At 37.1% G+C, this 19,605-nt stretch overlaps 1 protein-coding gene across 1 annotated transcript; it reads right to left on the bottom strand.

Annotated features, from left to right (window-relative positions):
- Nucleotides 1-5,209: 5,209 nt before the first annotated feature.
- Nucleotides 5,210-19,277, bottom strand: LOC149088457 (uncharacterized protein C2orf42). Its single transcript, XM_089247552.1, has 9 exons — nucleotides 19,139-19,277; nucleotides 16,338-17,035; nucleotides 15,175-15,304; nucleotides 13,838-13,999; nucleotides 12,579-12,638; nucleotides 10,010-10,111; nucleotides 9,245-9,453; nucleotides 6,969-7,131; nucleotides 5,210-5,967 (listed from the first exon to the last, which is right to left on the bottom strand). The coding sequence occupies exons 1-9, from the start codon at nucleotides 19,188-19,190 to the stop codon at nucleotides 5,795-5,797; spliced, it is 1,749 nt and encodes a 582-aa protein (XP_089103678.1). The 5' UTR covers nucleotides 19,191-19,277; the 3' UTR covers nucleotides 5,210-5,794.
- Between the last annotated feature and the right edge of the window lie 328 nt (nucleotides 19,278-19,605).

The following is a 19,605-nucleotide window of genomic DNA, read 5'->3' as shown; positions in this document are numbered from 1 at the left end:
CAAAAACTTCTTTTGATGAACAGAAATCTATTCTGAATCGCCCCAAGGGGGCAATTTAATTTTTTAAGGGAGGGCAATTTGAGATTAAGTCTTTCTATTAAGATTTAGAATTTTTCAGAACTCCCACTATTTTTATATCAGTTCGAATTTATACTTTTTAAACAATTTCTCTCGATGACTCCTGTCTTCTATTTTTCTCTTTTAGTGTTTACTTTGGAAGGGGAACGAAGGGTTCTTTAATGTTTTGTGCGCCACGGGCAATTTGTGCAGGTAAAGATGAAATCCATGGACATCCTGTGCCCATAAAATGCAAAGAAATTAAGGCCATAAAATTATATTCTATATATAGCAATATAAAAAACAATGAGTTAATTGTTTTCTCGTTCAAGCTCACAGCCCGGAAGTCTCTCCAACGACTCCTGATTAAGAACCACTGCTTTTGACTAACTAAATTACTTTTATGGCTTCCTCAACGCGGAAAAGAGTATATTTTTTAATAACAAGAATTGCATGTAACTGGAGAAAGAGACAGAACTAGGGTGGAAGCAAAGTCCCGGGGTTGCAAAATTTAAGGGTGCAAAGCAACAAAGAATTGTTTTTACGTAAAATAAAAAAAACTATGAAGTTTCACTGAGGCGGCATCCGGATTTCAGAAATGCTTATCCTATATACGTACAGTACATAGAGATTTTTGTCAGATAAAAATACACACACACTTGAGCTCTTTTCTTTTCGTTTACTCCTGCTGCAGGGGCCCTGCAGGAGATTTTATTTGGGGGGGGGGGACCAGCCTTCTTTCTCTTTTGTTGTGCTGTAAAACAAAAAAGAATGGAGGAATATCCATAGGTCACCCAAATTTTCTGCTAATGAGAGCAAGAGGGTTTTTTTGTGTTGTAGGGGAGTATTATAGAAATTGAAGGTATTTTTTTACGTGGGAAAGATTTTGAGCCAGAGGCCTTTCATGCCTCTCTTTTTCCCGACTGGTATTAAAATCGCACAATCGAATCGCCAACACAGTACAGTATTTAAAAAAATATTGAATAAATATTTAAAGAAAAATGAATGAATTAAAACCTATAATTTGCTGACCATTTTAAGTAGGGATCCTACACTTGGGCCTCGTTCCTACCTGTCACACGAGGAGAGACAAAAATGTGCTGTCTCTATCTCTCACGAGAAAACCCATAAGCTTGGGCGCTGCCGATCCCGAGAGGAGATAGAGATTTTCCTTCGCTAGAGCGTATATATGCCGAACGGAACCGTGCAATGGACGGTGAATCGATCAGCTATAGCTCACGGATGACGAGCCACCAGATGGCTATATATATGACATGAATGTCGCTCTCCACTTTTTAATGTAAGTACAAGATATACGGAAGACTGGATGTTGTGAAGATATTTATTATTTGAGATGTTAATTTTTTAAGGAAGGAAAAAAAAAGAGTTTTTTTGAGGGAAAGAAAATTCGTCACAGAAAGTAGAACGTTTGCTCGCGTGAAGGAAAGAAAATCCATCACAGAAAGTGGAAAAGCTTTTTTCCTTAAAAACTGGTTCTGTAGAATGACTGTGTGATGAAGTTTCGAGAAGTAGGATGGATTATGGGGTCATACCAAAGGGATCAAAAACCTAGTGTTAAAAAAATTTTGGGACTTGGAAATTAGCGCAGCACATATTGCACCTTACCCTATTATATTAAAATCAGTCAGCTCAAAAATAGACGTATTCTTATTCACATTACTTGACAATATATTATTAGTGAACGTGAATAATAAAACTTATTCAACGGCCAACACATTCTCGTACTGCGTAATTGCCAAGTCCCAAAATATTCTTCAAATAAAGATTGAGAACCGTTGCCCTAGAGCAGTGATTCCCCTGGGGGGCGGTAGGAGCTACGGATTTAACATAAGATCTTATGGTTCACTAGAGTTGGGAGGCAATGAGAGGAAAAAAAATTTCTGGATGGGGCGATGGAATGAAAAGTTTAGGAACAGTTGTTCCACACACACACACACACCCCGCCCCCTTCAGAATTTTTTGTTCACATCGCCCCCAACTCAAGCAAACCTACAGGATCCTATGTTATACCTCCAGCTTCTTATCAATCCCCTGGACCTTTCATTGCCCCCATATTGCTCACTTTGGGAAACACTGGTCTAGACTAGACCAGGGGTTCTTAACCTTTTTCAGTCGCGACCCAAAATAAACAAGAATATTGGCTTCGCGACCCACGGAACTTTGTTTTTTGTTAAATTAGTGGGAATTTATGACAGGACTGAAAGAGAGTGTATTTGTACAACCCATCTGAAAAGCCCCTGCGAATCAAGCTAGGATCGTGACCCTGGTTGTAAGTGGATTTTCATGACCCAACTCGGAATCTCTGAGAATCAAATTGGTGTAATGCTCAAGAACGCCTGGCAGCAAATGAATTCATTCAACCTTCTCGAAAGACCCCACAAATCAAGTTTGAGTCGTGACCCGTATAGCTCAAGAATCCTTGCTTGTAAATAGATTCATACAACCCTTCCGAAGACCCCCACGAATTAAGCATGGGGCATAGCACAAGAGCCCCTGGCAGTAAGTACATTGCATGACATATCTCGAAAACCTATGAGAATCAAACTTATATAGAGTAGAGTAGCTACGAAATAGAACCCCTGGCTGTAAATGGATTCGTATGACCCTTCTCGAAAGACCCTGCGAATCAAGTTTGGGTCGTGACTTATAGCTCGAGAATCCCTGGCTGTAAGTGTATTTGTACAACCTATTTCGGAAGCCTCTGAGATATTCAAACTTGTGTATGGGCCAAATGCAGTCATTGATCAAGAATCAATGACTGTAAGGGGATTATGCACCCCATGTCAGAGGCCCATACAATCCAAGTTTGGGTCGTGACCGATAGTTCAAGAATACCTGGCTGTAAACAGATTTGTACGACTTTTTTTGGAAGATCTGATAAATCAAGTTTGGGCTGTGACCCATAGCGCAAGAGACCTGAGTGTTAGTAGATTTGAATGACCCATCTCAGAAGACCTTGTGACCCATAGGTTATACACTGAAGAGCCAAAAAAACAGGTAAACCTGCCTAATATCGTGTAGGGCCCCCGCGAGCACGCAAAAGTGCTGCAACACGACGTGGCATGGACTCGACTAATGTCTGAAGTAGTGCTGGAGGTAATTGACACCATGAATCCTGCAGGGCTGTCCATAAATCCGGAGGAGTAAGAGCGGGTGGAGATCTCTTCTGAACAGCACGTTGCAAGGCATCCCAGATATGTTCAATAATGTTCATGTCTGGGGATTTTGGTGGCCAGCGGAAGTGTCTAAAGTCAGAAGAGTGTTCCTGGCGCCACTTTGTAGCAATTCTGGACGTGTGGGGTGTCGCATTGTCCTGCTGAAATTGTCCAAGTCCGTCGGAATGCACAATGGACATGAATGGGTGCAGGTGATCATACAGGATGCTTACGTACCTGTCAGAGTCGTATCTAGAGGTATCAGGGGTCCCATATCACGCCAACTGCACACGCCCTATACCATCACAGAGCCTCCACGAGCTTGAACAGTCCCCTGTTGACATGTAGGGTCCATGGATTTATGAGGTTGTATCCATACCCGTACACGTCCATCAGCTCGAAGCAATTGGAACTGAGACTCGTCAGACCAGGCAACGTGTTTCCAGTCCTCAACAGTCCAATGTCGGTGTTGTCGGGCCCAGACGAGGCGTAAAGCTTTGTGTCGTGCAGTCATCAAGGGTACACGAGTGTGCCTTCGGCTCCGAAAGCCCATATCGATGATGTTTCGTTGAATGGTTCGCACGCTGACACTTATTGATGGACCAGCATTGAAATCTGCAGCAATTTGCGGAAGGGTTGCACGTCTGTCACGTTTAATGATTCTCGTCAGTCCGTTGGTACCGTTCTTGCATGATCTTTTTCCGGCCGCAGCGATGTCGTAGATTTAATTTTTTACCGGATTCCCGATATTCACGGTACACTCGTGAAATGGTCGTACGTGAAAATCCAAATTTCATCGCTACCTCGGAGATGACTATAACACCACGTTCAAACTCACTTAAATCTCGATAACCTGCCATTGTAGCAGCAGTAACCGATCTAACAACTATGTCAGACACTTGTTGTGTTATATAGGCGTTGCCGACTGCACCGCCGTACTCTGATTGGTTCCATATGTCTTTATTTGCATACGCATGCCTGTACCAGTTTTTTTGGCTCTTCAGTTTATATAAGAACCAGTGTTCTAGATCATACGACTACAATAACACCCTGACTTTCAGCATTCCTCTCGACAGGTGACGTAAATTAAGATAAATTTTTTCAATGGTAATTCACCCCGAGGGAAGGAAAATTTGCCAACTTTTTTTAGTTTATTCTCAAGGGGAAAAAATTATTGCTTATGAAAAAATAGATATCACTAAACAAAATCCCAGACAAACGAGGGTGAAATAATCAAGGTACTAGTGCAGGAGTCTTCAAATGCCTAGCCCATGGGCCACATTTGGCCCTCCTAAGCTTTTTGCTATGGCCAGGCAATCATTTTCAGAAAATGGTTAAAAACATTAAAAGAGGATTAATTGCAGAATTAATTAAAGAAATAATTCTAGAATAAATGGAAGAAATAGTTCTACAGTTAATGAAAGAAATAATTCCAGATTTGATAAAAATTCAGAATCACCAAAATAAATACTTTTAGAATTTTTGAAACAAATAGTTTCAGAATTAGTGAAAAATAACTTATAAATTCAATGAGAGAAATAATTTTACATTTTCTGAGATAGAAATGATTTGAAGATATATTGAAAAGGAACTTTGAATTTCACAATTACTGAAATAATTACAGAATAAATTAGTGATTTCAAATAAAATTAATCTCAGAATTAATTTAATCAGTAATTAATCAAAAACTTTTTAGAATTAGTGTTAAAAATATTTACATAACTAATCAAAATTGAGAACAGATGAAAAGTAAGTCTTCAATTAATTTTTGTCCCTGGGCTTTAATATTGGGCTCGGAGGCCCAATTGGCCCCATCTATTAAGATGTCAATAAATTACATGAGTTTGTGGCTGGGGGCTTTGTGGGAAGTTTCAATTGAGCCTGCCGTGTCCAAAAGGTTTTTAAGACCCCCGTTCTGGTTTATATGCATTAAACATTAAAATTATGAAATAATAACAAAAATAAATGCACATGCATTCTTTTAAGCCTACTTTTATTGACAGTATCTATATGAATCCATCATATGAACAATATAATCTGTGCAACGTTGACATTATTCAGCCACTTACAAATCAATAATGCATTAACTTCTCAACCAGTGATATTTCACTGAATCTGAAAAACACAATTCCTGCATGGCTGACAAATTTGCAGAGTTGTATATAAAACAAAAATATCATCACAATTCATACACTGGCCCTACACATATACATATCTGTGTATATAACTTATATGTATTTAACTGAGATATTCATACAAAATTCATAAAAATACTTCTCGATATATTTTCAGGAGGAAAAAATCCAATGTCACAGTATGAATGACACATTGCATACTCTTCTTGATACTTATATGCAAAGTTAAACGTACTATCACGAAATAAGAGAAAATTTCATCGCCTCTTTTGATAACAAACTAAGCCTGAGAGATACCACTATCAGTATATGACATACTTGGTTTTTATTTACAATAGTCAAAATGCCAGTACAGCAAGATTAATGAATGAAATCCTCATAAATGTTTGAGAAAAGAAAATCCTCACTATCACACATATCTTCTCATCACATAATCTTGGGCAGAACCTGGTTACATGGAGGAATTTCAATTCTACCATTTTTTAGATGTCCATATTCAAAAATTATCCTCAGCTCTCCAATCGAGCTTCGGGGAAGAATGTTTGGGACCCATTCCAGAGTCAGAGGAGTGGAGTCTTTAGCATTGGATGACAAACTTCCTAAATAGTAAAAAATTTCTTATAAGTAAAAAGGCTATTACACAAAAAAAGTAGCTGGAAACAAAAAAACTAATAGAGTCATATACAAGATTCTGGGTCCCTGGTTCTCTCGATATGAACGTACGGCGAGAATCAGTGCTTAGGCTGAACCGGGACTCATCAGTGAAGAGAACGGTCGCCCATTGATCCATACTCCAATCTCTGCTCTCTGCACCATGATAAATGGATTCTCCTGCCCGTAGAAGTGAACGGGACGCAAACAGCAGGTCTTCTTGCAAACAACCCTCTCTCAAGTTTTTTGGAAACAGTCACCCTTGATACACGGGTTCCTGTGGCTGCATACAAGTCACGAGAGAGCTGAGAAGCTGTAGCACTCCTGTTACGCCTGGCTATAATCGACAAATGGCGATCTTCTCTGGCCGTTATGGCTCTTGGACGACCGTGCCCAGGCTTTCTCTCGATGGATCCGGTATCCTGGAACTGTTTCCATAAGTTACACACGATGCTGGTCGTTAAATTGAACTCTACAAATCTGGACTTGAGATTAGCCTGCTTCTAGCCTTCCCACAATTCGCCACCTCATTCCATCATCTAAACGTTGGTTGTTACTCATTTTTACTGTTACAATTTGAAATTAACCGATTGCTGCAAAATAACACCAAGAAATTCGCTGAGGAGTGCTAGCGAACAAAATGCGTCTTAAATTACACGTGCTTATAAAGCCTGTTTCTCTACTGGCTCCGCCTACACACACGTGTACGCTTACGTATTTGACGTACAAGATTTGCATTTTTGTCTAGAAGCAGTGGTTTTACATTCAGTTCAGTTCTTTTCAATTCGATAAAATATGCAAATTCTCTTAATTTATTTCACCAGTGTATATACAAACTTTTCTCCAATATAAACATACTTGGATATTTTTAAATACACCTACCAAAAATGGCAAAAAACCGCCTAAAATCTCAAAGTCAAAACACACGCTATTGATAGAGTACACTTACCAACTTTGAGGAAAGTTTGTAATTCAAAAGGCTTAATAAGAGGCTTGTTATTGGTTTTCTTGAAACGTTCTGACAATTCTTTGACGTCGCTCTTGTTAGGTTCATAGTAACTGTATGTACCATCTCGGTTCTCCACAAAACTTCGAGTAACTTGCAGAGGAACCTTGAACATGAATAATATGTTAAAATAATTTTCAATAATTTAACTGTATGCATCTTCAAGCAATAAAAACAAATATCAAACAACAGCTTTCAGGTCTCATACATGAAATATTTTTTCATGAATTCTAAGAAGTATGATGGAACACACAAAAAATTATTAACCCTTAAATGCTCAATTTTTTTTTCATATTCATTCAATCATTCAATGTTTTGACAGTTTTTCTCATAATTATTGGCACATATAGAAAGCCTGAAAAATGATTAAAAAGTCTACATGAAATTGTACTGTTGATACAGGGTCTTTCAGAGTAAGTAAAATTGCATATAAAATAAATTGAAGTAATATCACTTTCCAAATATACAGGGTGAACACTATATTTTCTGCCAAAAGAAAGGGGTGATAGATGAGCTCAAGTGGAACATGAAACATCCTACCAACCCTGTCCCATTTCAAATCGTTTTTGAATTATGGTAGATAATCGTTTATGGGAAAAAAAGTGTCAAGCCTAAAAAAACCAGAATTTGTGAAGTTTCTGAAATACCTACATGGAAAATAAACACATATTTGGAAAGAACAGAAAAAATTATATAAAGTTACACCAATTTCATTGAAATATCTGGATTTAATGGACAGCAACAAGCGCTAGGAGACTAACAAAGTGCACAATCAAATTGCTGCCAAAATTTATTATCTCAATTTTGCAAACACCCTTCTAGCTACAATCAGTCAAATTTACCAAAAACTTGTCCATTGCACCAGCTTTTAAAAGAGCCTACAATAAATCAACCATATTGGTGATCTAGTTCAGGAGAAATTTAGTCTTTTTGTTTATAAAACATCACCAAAATCTACATTCATCGATAATTTTAGAAGAAATAATTAGTAATTTTAGAAGGTTTTGGCAATGATTCGATTTTTTACTTCACAATCTCTCAGCGCTTGAAGCTTGCAATTAAATACAGATATCCTGTACATAGAGGTACTGTCAACCAATAGGATTTCTTTTGCAAAATCAAATTGCCACTAAAATCTGTATATGCCAATTCCAAATTTTCGTTGAATATTTACTTTGACAAACATTGATTTCAGTGAAGTATTGCAAACAAAACGCCTCCTGATTTCTCCTGAACCAGAACACTGATAAGTTTGTTGTAAGCTCTTTCAAAAACTGATACAATGAACAAGTTTTCGGTAAATTTGATCAATTGTAGCTACAAGGGTGTTTGAAGAACTGGTGATAAAAATTTTTTGGCAACAATCGATTTCAAAACTTCCTCAATCTTTCAGCATTTGTGGCTTACCATTAAATCCAGATATTTCAATGAAGTTGGTGTCACCTAGTAGGATTTTTTCTGTTCATTCCGTATATGTGCTTAATCTGTGTGTAGGTCTCTCAGAAGCTTCAAAAATTCAGGTTTTTCAGTCTTGACACATTTTTTTCCATAATCGATTATCCATCATAACTCAAAAACGGTTCAAAATAGGACAGGGTTGGTAGGGAGCTTCATGTTCCACTTGGGCTCACCTATTCCACCCACTTCATTTGCCAGAACATATCATGTTCATCCTGTATAACTACTTCTTTGTGATTCAAACTAAAGTAAGAAATGGATTGCAAACTTCAAAGTAAAAAAAAAAAAAAAAAAAAAAAAAAAAATTCCATTTAAAAAGATTTGCAAAAGCGCAGCCACACATATGCTCTGCAACAGAGTTATTGTTGTTAATTGGGATATCTACCAGCAAATTCAAAACATAAAATGCTAAGAAAATGACCTCAGCTTATACGCAAAGGCGGTACTGAAATTTTATCTTCAAATTGACTGCAGTAATGAATGTTTAAAGAACCTTTGCATATATGTGAAGCTACGCATTTAGGAATTAAACCACCATCATCTGCTTGAGCCTTTTCTTGCATATAACTTTCTTTTCAAGGCAAATCATACACTGGAAGCAACTACGTGCAATTTACATCAAGCTCGCAAATATATTTTCCTGCCCTTTTTTATACTGCCACAAATACAACTATGCAGTGCTTATTCCAAGAAATGAAGTACATGAAACGATTCTACATCATTAAAATAAATGCCAGAAAATATAAAATAAAACTAATTACTTCAGGTGTATCAAAGATCTGTTTAACATGAATGATGTTTGTGATATGCCACGTGTACTTGGTGAAAGTTCCCAGTGGAACCGCATTGTCCCTGTAGAATTTTGTTGTGGAATTCGGTGGTCTCCTCTTGGCAGAAGTTGCAGATATTCGCTGCTGGATGCAGTCAAAAAATATTTGTGGTATATGGAACACCAGTGGGTCCGGCTTTCCTGAACAACACAAAATGAAATCAATTTACAATTATGAAATGAATAATTGAAATAAATAAAAAACAAATTTTGTCTGAGAATGGTGGTCATATGTTTTTATACATTTGCAAGCATGGGGTATTGATAGCAAGTTAAAAGCTTCATACAATGACAATTTATAAATATTTCTCAGGTCAATCAAAAAATATTTTTTAAACCACATTCAAAGAAGCAAGAACTGTTTTGGGCCCCTGGAAAAATAATAATTATATATTTTTTGGTTCGGTCAGCTATTGATAAAACCAATTTAAAAACTAAATGCATTCTAAATTAGAAAATTTGAAAAATAAAATCACTAATTTAAAACACCATCACAACTCAGTTTTCAATGCAAATGACAGAGTAAATAAAAATATTAGATGTGAATGGTAAAGTCATTTGTGTGATCATGGTTGTCACACTATTTCATTTGTCATCAGTTCTCATTTTGTGTACAAGGATTACTTAGTCAGGGACCTACAGTTCACAGTTAATTCCGAAAAAAATAAAAAATAAATAAAAGATGAAATCACTTTACCAGAAAATTGAAAATGCATAGTTTGGTTGATCCTTTCAGTGACACAACCTAGGAAGGACATGAAGCTGAAAGTGGCACTTTCCTCATCAACTGCCATACAACCTAATTATGTGAAAACAAACACAAATATTTTTACACGTAATTAATGAAAAAAGGATAACACAATGATACTCTATTACTAAAAGTAAGAAAAAATAGAGCAAACACTAACATAAAAAAGAAACTGAAAGAATCCTTGTTTTGAGATTAATGATAGTGTGATCCAGACGTCCTTGTCCGTTTTGAAAAAAAAAATAATTAAAAAAACTGTTAAAGATAGCAACAAGCGGTTTAAAGAATTTGAAAAATAAAAAGGTTTCAAATTGTTTTTTTACTTACTAAAATTTTTTTACATGGTCCCCCCTTTAGTGAGGTAGAACCATAGTGAGGTAGTGTACCTTCTCGAGGCCCCGGGGCAGACATTTCCTAGAAGGGAGGCTTCTCCCCTTAAAAAGGAAAAAATTATGCAAAGTGTACATTTCTTGTGAGGCCCTCATTCAGCTTGGGGTCCCGGTTGCCCCAGCCTAGTTATTAGCCTGGGCAGAGGATGGCAAGCTTATATAACATTTCTTGGTTTTTTTCAGGTTTCTTTCATTTCTCCATCACCCTTACCTCCATTGTTTATAACACCCCTATGTTAAAAACAACATGACAAGAGATGATATATAGCAGCGGTTCTCAACCTTTTTTTGACTTGCTGAGCCCTTTTTGGTATATAATTTCCATGGAGGAGCCCCGTGTGTAGGCCTATTTTTTATTCCTTCATAAAAGTTATGATTTATTATTACTATTCAAAAATACTTATTTTTTCCAAATTCACTGTTTTTTTGTATTTTTCTCAAGCTGCTGCAGAGTTCACATGGAGCCCCAAGGGCTTTGCGTAGCACCGGCTGAGAACCACTGATATATAGGCTTGACATCCTTGTGTCACTACTAAAGGTGTGTGAATATGTCAAAATTTTGTAGTAAGTAAAAAAATACCTTTAGAATCTTTCCTTTGAAATTCTGTAAAATGTTTATCTCTATCTTTAAAGATTTTTTTTTTTTCAAAACACGTTAGGACTTCTGGACTACCCTGTAGTCCAGAGTCCTAACGTGTAGTTTGAGGTTAGCACTACACAAAAATTTATTTGGTTTTTTGTCCAAAAAAAAAACCAAAAGGTGAATTGTGAAAGGTTTGAAAGGATGATGTCACTCTCCGCTGTACATACGAAGGGTTTTTTTTTAACAACTGGCTGTTTCGAAGATGAATTTTTAGAAAGAAAGAAAATTCAACTGCCTTTGCAGGGAATCGAACCCATGTCTTTTCACTTTCCAGGTGAACGCAACGCACTAGACCAGCAGTTCTCAACATTTCTTGACTCGTGGAGCCCTTTTTTGTACACATTTGGATCACCTACATATGTGCAACCCCTCTCCCAGCTTTATTGGTTTGTGCACAAAAAATTATGGTTGGATACTATTGAGAAAACCTTGTATACTCATTACTTTTCCTACAAAAGGAGAGGTCCTTCACAAGGCTGTCTTAAGAGCATCATGAGCCTCCAGGCCGAGTCATTCTTCAGGCCCCTACCAAGGCTACAAATACCTTCTACACTTACCTACCTTTATACTCTTGATAGTGCTAATCTGGTGTCATTTCTATGCTTTAACACAGTAATATTTACACTTGTTTATATATATTATACTTAATTTATACTATAATACAGCACTTGTTCTTGATTACTAGGTGAGGTATATTAATTGTAAAAATGGACATGCCGATAAATTAAAGCAATTGCAAATGCTCCTAAGCGAAATTTAGAAATTAACACAACAAACGTGGCAAAAACAAACATGGCATAGTGACCACTGTATTATGCTTTGGATAAACCAACATTTATAAGTCGGTTGCTTCTACTTTAACAGTACAAAACACAAATATAGAATGGATATTATTTAGGACCCATAAGAAAATACAGCTTATTTAAAAAGGCGGAAAGGCGGGGGGGGGGGGGGGAGTGTCTGCAACCATAATTTAATAAAGCAAGTCAATGCTATTTCCCTAAAAAAAGGTTTGCATCATACTTTCAATAGGTGCTGTCAAACATTGTAGCATATTTTCACGGTAAAAGTGTCATAAACAAATAAATACAAATACAACGCCACAACAGGCAAAATGCCCAACGAGTTGGCTGAGAAAAAGATGCCGATAACAAATATGGATGTCATATATTTCAAAAATACATCAACCCAATTAAAAACTAAAATTATAAACAATATATACACATGATAAAACATTATACAATGTCCATAATGTATTTATGGTTGTCTTATTCTAAGTATGAATAGCTTCTCGATTTACCCCAACATGTTTATCGTATTTCTTTTTAAACGTGTCAATTGTGTTACAATTAACTACCTCCGGGGGTAAGCTATTCCATTTATTAACAACTCTATTAGAGAAAAATTCCCTGCGACACCATAACCTCGCATTGTCCCTTACCAATCGATACACATGATAAAATATTATACAATATTATTTTCTTACCAGCTCTTCTGGATATAGGCAAGCTCCTCTTCATTGGAGAACGTGGCTTACATAAAGCAGCTGCATAAGTAAAATATAGTGGTAAGTTCTCTGAGAACAACATAATAAGTTTACAATGCAAGCCAGGTACAAATGAATATGAAAAACATGAAGCTCAAAAACTGCATATAGAGCTTATACTGTTGATATTTTCAGCAGTATCTGATTGAAATTTTTTTGGCTCCATTCGATTTAAAATTTTTACACACAATCGATCATTTCAGAAAATTTCTAAATATAATACACTATAATGTTTATGAAAATTGCACCATGTGTGGTGCAAAGCTCAAAGAGCTTTGAGTGGTAATAAGAATTTACACATGTCAATGACACTGAAACAAACTGTCTTCTTGGGTACTGCCTGTCAGACTACTTAAATATGAGCCCAGAGTTCATTGATAGAGCCTGCAGGAGACAAGTGATAGGCTACTGCTATACATGTTATGAACTGTATCTGGCTATTGGGCAGGCTCGAGAAAACAGCCATATCTATTGTGCAGAGATGATGCCTTGCACATTACAGGTATTGTGTTGAAATCATTGTTTTGTATATCGGATAATGAACTCAAAATCTTAGAAGATAGAGTAAGGTTATTATACATATAATATAACATAAATTATATCAAAATATGCTCCAAAGATATCCAGATTTTTAGCATATCATTCAACTATCTCAAAAGAAAGCCTACAGCTCATACCAAGTAAAAAAAACCCCAAAAACCTACCGTTTTCAAGAACACAAACTCTGGTCATATCGACATACAGCAATTTCCAGTTCTCCCGGAATTGAACCGTGGAACCTGACAGTAGCCGTCATGGTGGAAGATGAGCATCTTGCCACTGCACCACTAGGCATCTAGTGATAGGCTGACGATCGCCTGAAGTCAGTATCTTACACATGTTATGAACTATATCTGGCTATTGGGCAGGCCCGAGAAAGAAGCCATATCTATTGTGCAGAGAAGATGCCTTGCACATTACAGGCATTTTGTTGAAATATGGCACCAAAAGTGCATCGAAGGAAAAACAGAATTGCTGATTTTCTCTCACACAACCATATATATATAATTTTTTTTTCACTTTTGTATGATGCAGAAACTTTGCAAAATACAAAAAAATTAAATTTGTTTTATGATAAAAAAGTTTTATGATATAATAGCTAAACTATAAACAAAACACAGTCTACGCTTGATGAACAATGGACAACAATGAAATCTAACCTCCAGCATCATCGATATTCATCTTCTTGTTTGGAGGTTCTCCCTCATCAAGATTAGAGCTGTTTCCAGCACTTTGTTTGGAAATTGACGATTGCTCATCATTAACATCATCATCAGCTTCTTCCAAATCATCATTTTGTATATCGGATAATGAGCTGAAATCTTTGAAGATAGATAAAGGTTATAGGCTAATACATATAATATAGCATAAATTATATCAGAATATGCTCCAAGATATCCAGAGTTCCAGCATATCATTCAACTTATATCATAAAAGGAAGCCTACAGCCCATACAGAGTAAAAAAACAGAAAACCTACTATTTTTAAAAACTATGCACATGACAATATTGTCCCGCTCATTCTAGAAGCACAGATGTGCAATGTCTTTGGAAAAAAAGAATGTGGGAAATAGCATTTGAAAGTTTACACTCTACCCATTTTACTTTATGTATGTTATACTAACCTAAAATGTTTTGTAACATGTGTTTCAATAGGGATACACATTCAGGTTTCAGGCAAAACTTAGATACCAAAATAAGGTATCCAAACCAGTTGATAAAAAAAATAAATCTGCACATTCCATTCATGCTTCTAGCATGAAGAGGGACGATATGTATTGCATCATTTGATACTTTTGTCTTCACAATTTTCATATAGATGGACAAAATAGTGATACAGAAACCTGCCTTGAACAGAATCAAGAAATTGTCCCATTGATGATTAGTACTGTAATGCACACCTTTATAAAACGGAAACTAGTCCAATACGAAACATTATTTCTGTGTCTTGACATTCCATTTCATACAGGTTTCACTGTACATTAAAAAATTAATAGGAAATAAATCTTAATGTCAATAACATTGCATCTAGTAGCATAAGCATGACTTCGTGGCTCATGGGATTTCATTGGAATTGTTCAACGAGGTATGCAATCATAGGAGGCTCGAGACAAAATCTCTATCATTGCAATCTATTTTTGGCACCTTCTCCTGCCCACCCTACCTCACAATTTGTCTCCATCTCCACAATTCTTAACAAAAAAGTTTATTTTTTTTAAATTTCTTTTCCTCCCCCCCTTAAATCTTAGATTTGGCCCCCTATTATTGCAGACAGAAATAATTAACCCTAATTTTTTTGTGGTTAATCATTTTTTTTTCATCTCAGATTTGGTGGTGAGACCTATGTCTCAGATACAGGAACAGCTCTTGTGCTCAGACCCATGTGGTCATGCAGCCCAAGAGCTGTCCCTGCTAACAATGCCTGAAAAGTTGAAGACAACTGGCTTACATTTAAAGACATACAGAATTAAATATAGTTATTAAACTTGAAAAACTACCTGAAAGGCTCCTGTCGATATCAATGAAATTTCGGAACTCTTCTTTCAGCTTATTGTCACTCAGAAAGGCACATACGCAAGCATGGAAATGTATGCAGCTTTGTTGGAATCTCCAAGCAGGCTTCATAACCTTCGTTTAAAAATAAAAGATAGAGGAATTATTGAAAATGAGCAAAAGGTCAAACATATTTCTCAAAAGTTTTCAGACCTATCCTAATACATCTATACTGCATGTGTCGACCCAGGGGTTCTAAAACCTTTTCCACTAGCGGCACCTCTTTCCATAATCACAGCTTTTATTTGTAGCTCCCCAGAGCAGTTTAACGAAGAATCTATTGGAAAAACCTTTGTCAAGATTGCCGCTCTGTGGCACCCCTGCCAGGCCCGTAACTAGGCTGGGCATCCGGGGTAATGCTCCAGGGCCCTGAACCAATTGGAGAACCCCAAAAAAAACAAACTTATTTTGCTTAATTCTTGGAACTGGAGTTTCTTTGAACTTGAGTTTCTTTGTTTGAAATAATCTGCAAGAGAGACTCTATTCCAAAACAAATCATATAAAAAAAAAAATAAAAAAAAAAATAAAGGGAAGGAGGGGGCAAACCTCTCCTCTTCTGAGAAATTTTTTCTTTTGTTCCCCTTTCCAGGTGCCCAGAGAAGGTTCATCACGGCGCTGGCCCCTGACAACGGTTGGCTGCACCCCAGTTCACAGCTTGAGAACACGACTTAACCTTTTAAGAGGCATTGACAAGATATCTCGTCTTCATAAAAGCATTTTATTTCAAAGGATCAATTCTCCTTGCCAAATTTTGCAGGCGAATCGTTGATCCTAGAGGCATACTTCCAATTACCAAAAAATATCTAAATAATGCGTAGTACTCAGATATATCATTTATGTTTCGAGGGGTTTTGTATAGTTATTGAAATAAAAATGTTGACTTTTTACATGGACACCCTGTGCTCAAGAACCCAATTACAAAGGTGTTACCCTCTGTCGCTCCTGTCAACAAAAAAAACTTCTATTTTTGTTTTTTGGCCTCAGGAGACAGGGCAACAACTTTACAATTAGGGTTTAGAGCACAGGGTGTCCGTTTAGAAAGTTATTTTTTATTCTACTTTAATAACTATGCAACAGAACATAATTTATGAACATAATGCAAACATACCTCAGTCATCTCACATTCACAAGCTACCAGAGCTTCAGTAGTTGAGTTCAAATTGTAGAAGTAAGTGTGAACATATGTCAGAGGATACTTTTCATTTGCTTTGCTGCATCTCACCACCATGGAATTTTTCGAAATTCGCTGTACGAGAGGGCTAGAAGTATCAGATAGCAACAGAGACAACTCATTCTTTGTTTCCACTTCAATTGGCAAGGAATCTATAACCGTTTCACTCAGGTTGAGGGGAGTGGCTCTGTCCATAGACAATATAGCAGAGTTTATATGTTTACATCCGCCCGAATCAACCGGCTTTTTCTCTGTGAAATCCTGTTTGGACCTCGGACATGAATCAATGAAACACTGTGACGTAAGTTGAATTAATGACACAATCTCAGAGCTCGATCCCTCTTCCAATGGATCTAGGCCTTCTATCAATGGTAACTGGACAAATCCACGATAATCGCGGCCCCGATCACGTATTTTAACTGAATACACCTGTGAATCGGGTTCCATGACGATTTTGACAGCTTCCAGGCTGCCAGGTTGTTTTTTCTTACTCTGTCTGAAAACAAGGTTGCAGGATTTGTTTTTGCAGCTGATTCCTCTGGTACCATTGTAGGCACCACACCTCGGACACTTGCGAATTCCACGAAGTGTTGGTTTACCCAAGTCTTCGAAAAGGTTTTTGAGTTTTGTACTCTCTGATAAAAGAAAAAAATATATTCAATCCTCTAATACAGATAAGAAATTACTGTAAATATGTAATAACAAATATGTATTGCAATACATGTAAACAAAAAATTCCAAACCGAATTTCCATGAACATTTTGCATATAGCATAGGTATTGGTCAGTTATTAGGACAATTGTCAATTGGTTATGAAAAAACCAGCCAAGCTTTATGTGACCCTGTTTCAATGGTTAGAAAAAAATTCTGTTTAAATCACAAGCTTGAACAGGAATACCAAGCCACAATCACGCTTGTTGGCGTTTTTTCCTTCTTCTGCCTTCTATTATTATTCCTTCAGCTTCTGGGATGCTATTTCTTTTTTTTTTTTGCTATCGTCTGAAGGTGATGTTACCTTTAGAAGTTCATTAGTAATAATAAGGGGTCATTCAAGTATTACATCAGCATCGATGGGGGGGGGGGGGGGAGTTTCAGATTTGCTGACTTTAGATGGCAAAGGGAGGGGGAGAGGGTTTGCATGATGCTTACATCATCAACCCCCCTTTATAAAAATATGAAATAGTCTTAATGGCACCCTGAACTGTGGTTTGTGGGCATCTGAACTAACAATCTCCCTATTGATAAGACTATGTGATTTGAGCTAAAATGAATGCCTATCAGTTATGCACTAATTTCCATGCCAATCAATGAATGAGATGACCTCGATTAAATCAAACTAGAGCAATAACTAGGCTGGGGCAACCAGGGCACTGCTTCAGAACCCCAAGCTGAACGGGGACCCCCAAAAACAATTTACACTTATTTTGCATAACAATCTTTTCAAGAAAGGCCCCTCTCAAGGAAAAGTCTGCCCCGGGGATACGAAAAAATACACTACGGCCCTGAAAGAAACCAGAAATAATGCCTCAAAATACAAAAGAAATGGATAAAAAAATACACAAAATGGATTGTTTTTTTACTGCCTAAGTTTACACTTAATTCTAGTTCAAGAGTCCAAGCCCGATTTAGGCGGCGCAAGCACAAATGCCGATCCAGAGGGGGTGATTGTCTTTCCCAAGAGCCGAATAATGTGGGGAAAATTTGTCTGTCCTGTAAAATATGTGATGATTCGAGATGCACTTTTACAATAAGTCGCTTCTCCGACACATCGTCCTGGATCACCTGCCTACACTCTATTTGCAGCTGAAGATGGCTGCCTTTAATCTATTTACTGCTGAATATATCTGCTTCAGCTTCATTCGCAGCTGAAGATGTCTGCCAATGCTCTATTTGCTGCTGAAGGTATCTGTCCCTGCTCTATTGGATGCCGCAGATATCTGCCTCGGTTACATTCACAGCTGAACAAATACATCTGCCTTGGTTTCATTCACTGCTGCAGATATCTGCTTTGGCTTCATTTGCAGCTGCCTGCCTGCACTCAATTAGCAGCTGAAGATGTCTACCATGGCTTCTTTTACAGCTGAGTACACCTGCCTTGGCTTCATCTGCCTCGGCTTCATTCACAGCCTAATACATCTGCCTCAGTTTTATTTGCAGCTGAAGATGCCTGCCTTCGCTCCAATTGCACCTGGAGATGAATTCTAAGTCTTTGCTTAGACGCAGATCCAAGGGTAGGGGCGATGGGAACGACCACACCTTTGAAGAGCCAGATAATATAGGAAAATTTACCCGTGTCATAAAACATGGGATGGTCTGACTGCCCCTCCAGACACATCATCCCGAATCTGTGCCTGCATGAGGAGAAATGGGAATACCACCCCATAATTTTAGGGGCCCAAAACTTTTTCCTCTGACCAATCAATGATATTTGACCCCATGACACAAGTGGGACCCCCAGACCCTGTCAAAAGTAGTTGTTTGCATATTGCACTGTGTATGTCATTCACTAGTTATGAGTTGTTTTTACAATACATATTTAATATACACCGTTGGTGCTTTCTTTTATATAGCAACTGGTGAAAAATAACTAGCTATTGGGTGGTACCAACTGATATTAAATGCATAAAAGCAACATTAAATGACACCATACAAAAAATACAATTCAACTCACACACCCTAATGTCATATATGAATTCTTTAAACAAGCCAAACATCAATAGAAATAGTGATAAAATTACCATTAGTCGCGTTTTGCGGCGGACAAAATGTGACGATCGTTATACCAGCCATGTTTATTTATTTTAAATCCTTTTAAAATGCTTTCACCAACGAACCCATCTACCACGTACCCCTAATGAAAAGTTTATTCTTTATTATGTACACAGAGATTTACGACTCACTTCACGAATTAATCGTAGCATCTTACGTTATAAATCGTAACTTTCAAGCGCGCAATCAGTCTGACCATATTTTACGAAAAAAAATACGGACATCAAGTTCCGAAATGCAGGAGGTTTCTTAATATTAGTGGAAAATGAGATTGGTTACTTTCAGAAAATTTGCTAATTAATTGATGTTCATGATCACTGAAAGGCTAGTTGATGACAACTCAAAAAAAAATCCTGTTGTACCGGTTTTGTTTCCGGAAAATATGGTCATGATAATTTTTGATACATTGCGCATTTCTCCCTCGTAAGAATCAAAA

Source organism: Pholcus phalangioides, unplaced genomic scaffold (assembly GCF_987345545.1).
Source record: "Pholcus phalangioides strain wild (caught in Gottingen) unplaced genomic scaffold, Ppha-v1.0 ptg000003l_1, whole genome shotgun sequence".
In the NCBI taxonomy this organism is placed as follows: Eukaryota; Metazoa; Arthropoda; class Arachnida; order Araneae; family Pholcidae; genus Pholcus; species Pholcus phalangioides.
This window is presented reverse-complemented; position numbering and strand designations above follow the sequence as displayed.

What these genes read in the sequence shown, in the direction of transcription:
- LOC149088457 (XM_089247552.1), bottom strand. Translation starts at nt 19,190, where the DNA reads ATGGCTGGTATAACGATCGTCACATTTTGTCCGCCGCAAAACGCGACT. An exon ending in TATCGACAGGAGCCTTTCAG is followed by an intron (nt 14,000 to 15,174) that starts GTAGTTTTTCAA and finishes CTATCTTCAAAG; the next exon opens with ATTTCAGCTCATTATCCGAT. An exon ending in TATGCATTTTCAATTTTCTG is followed by an intron (nt 9,454 to 10,009) that starts GTAAAGTGATTT and finishes TGTGTTGTTCAG; the next exon opens with GAAAGCCGGACCCACTGGTG.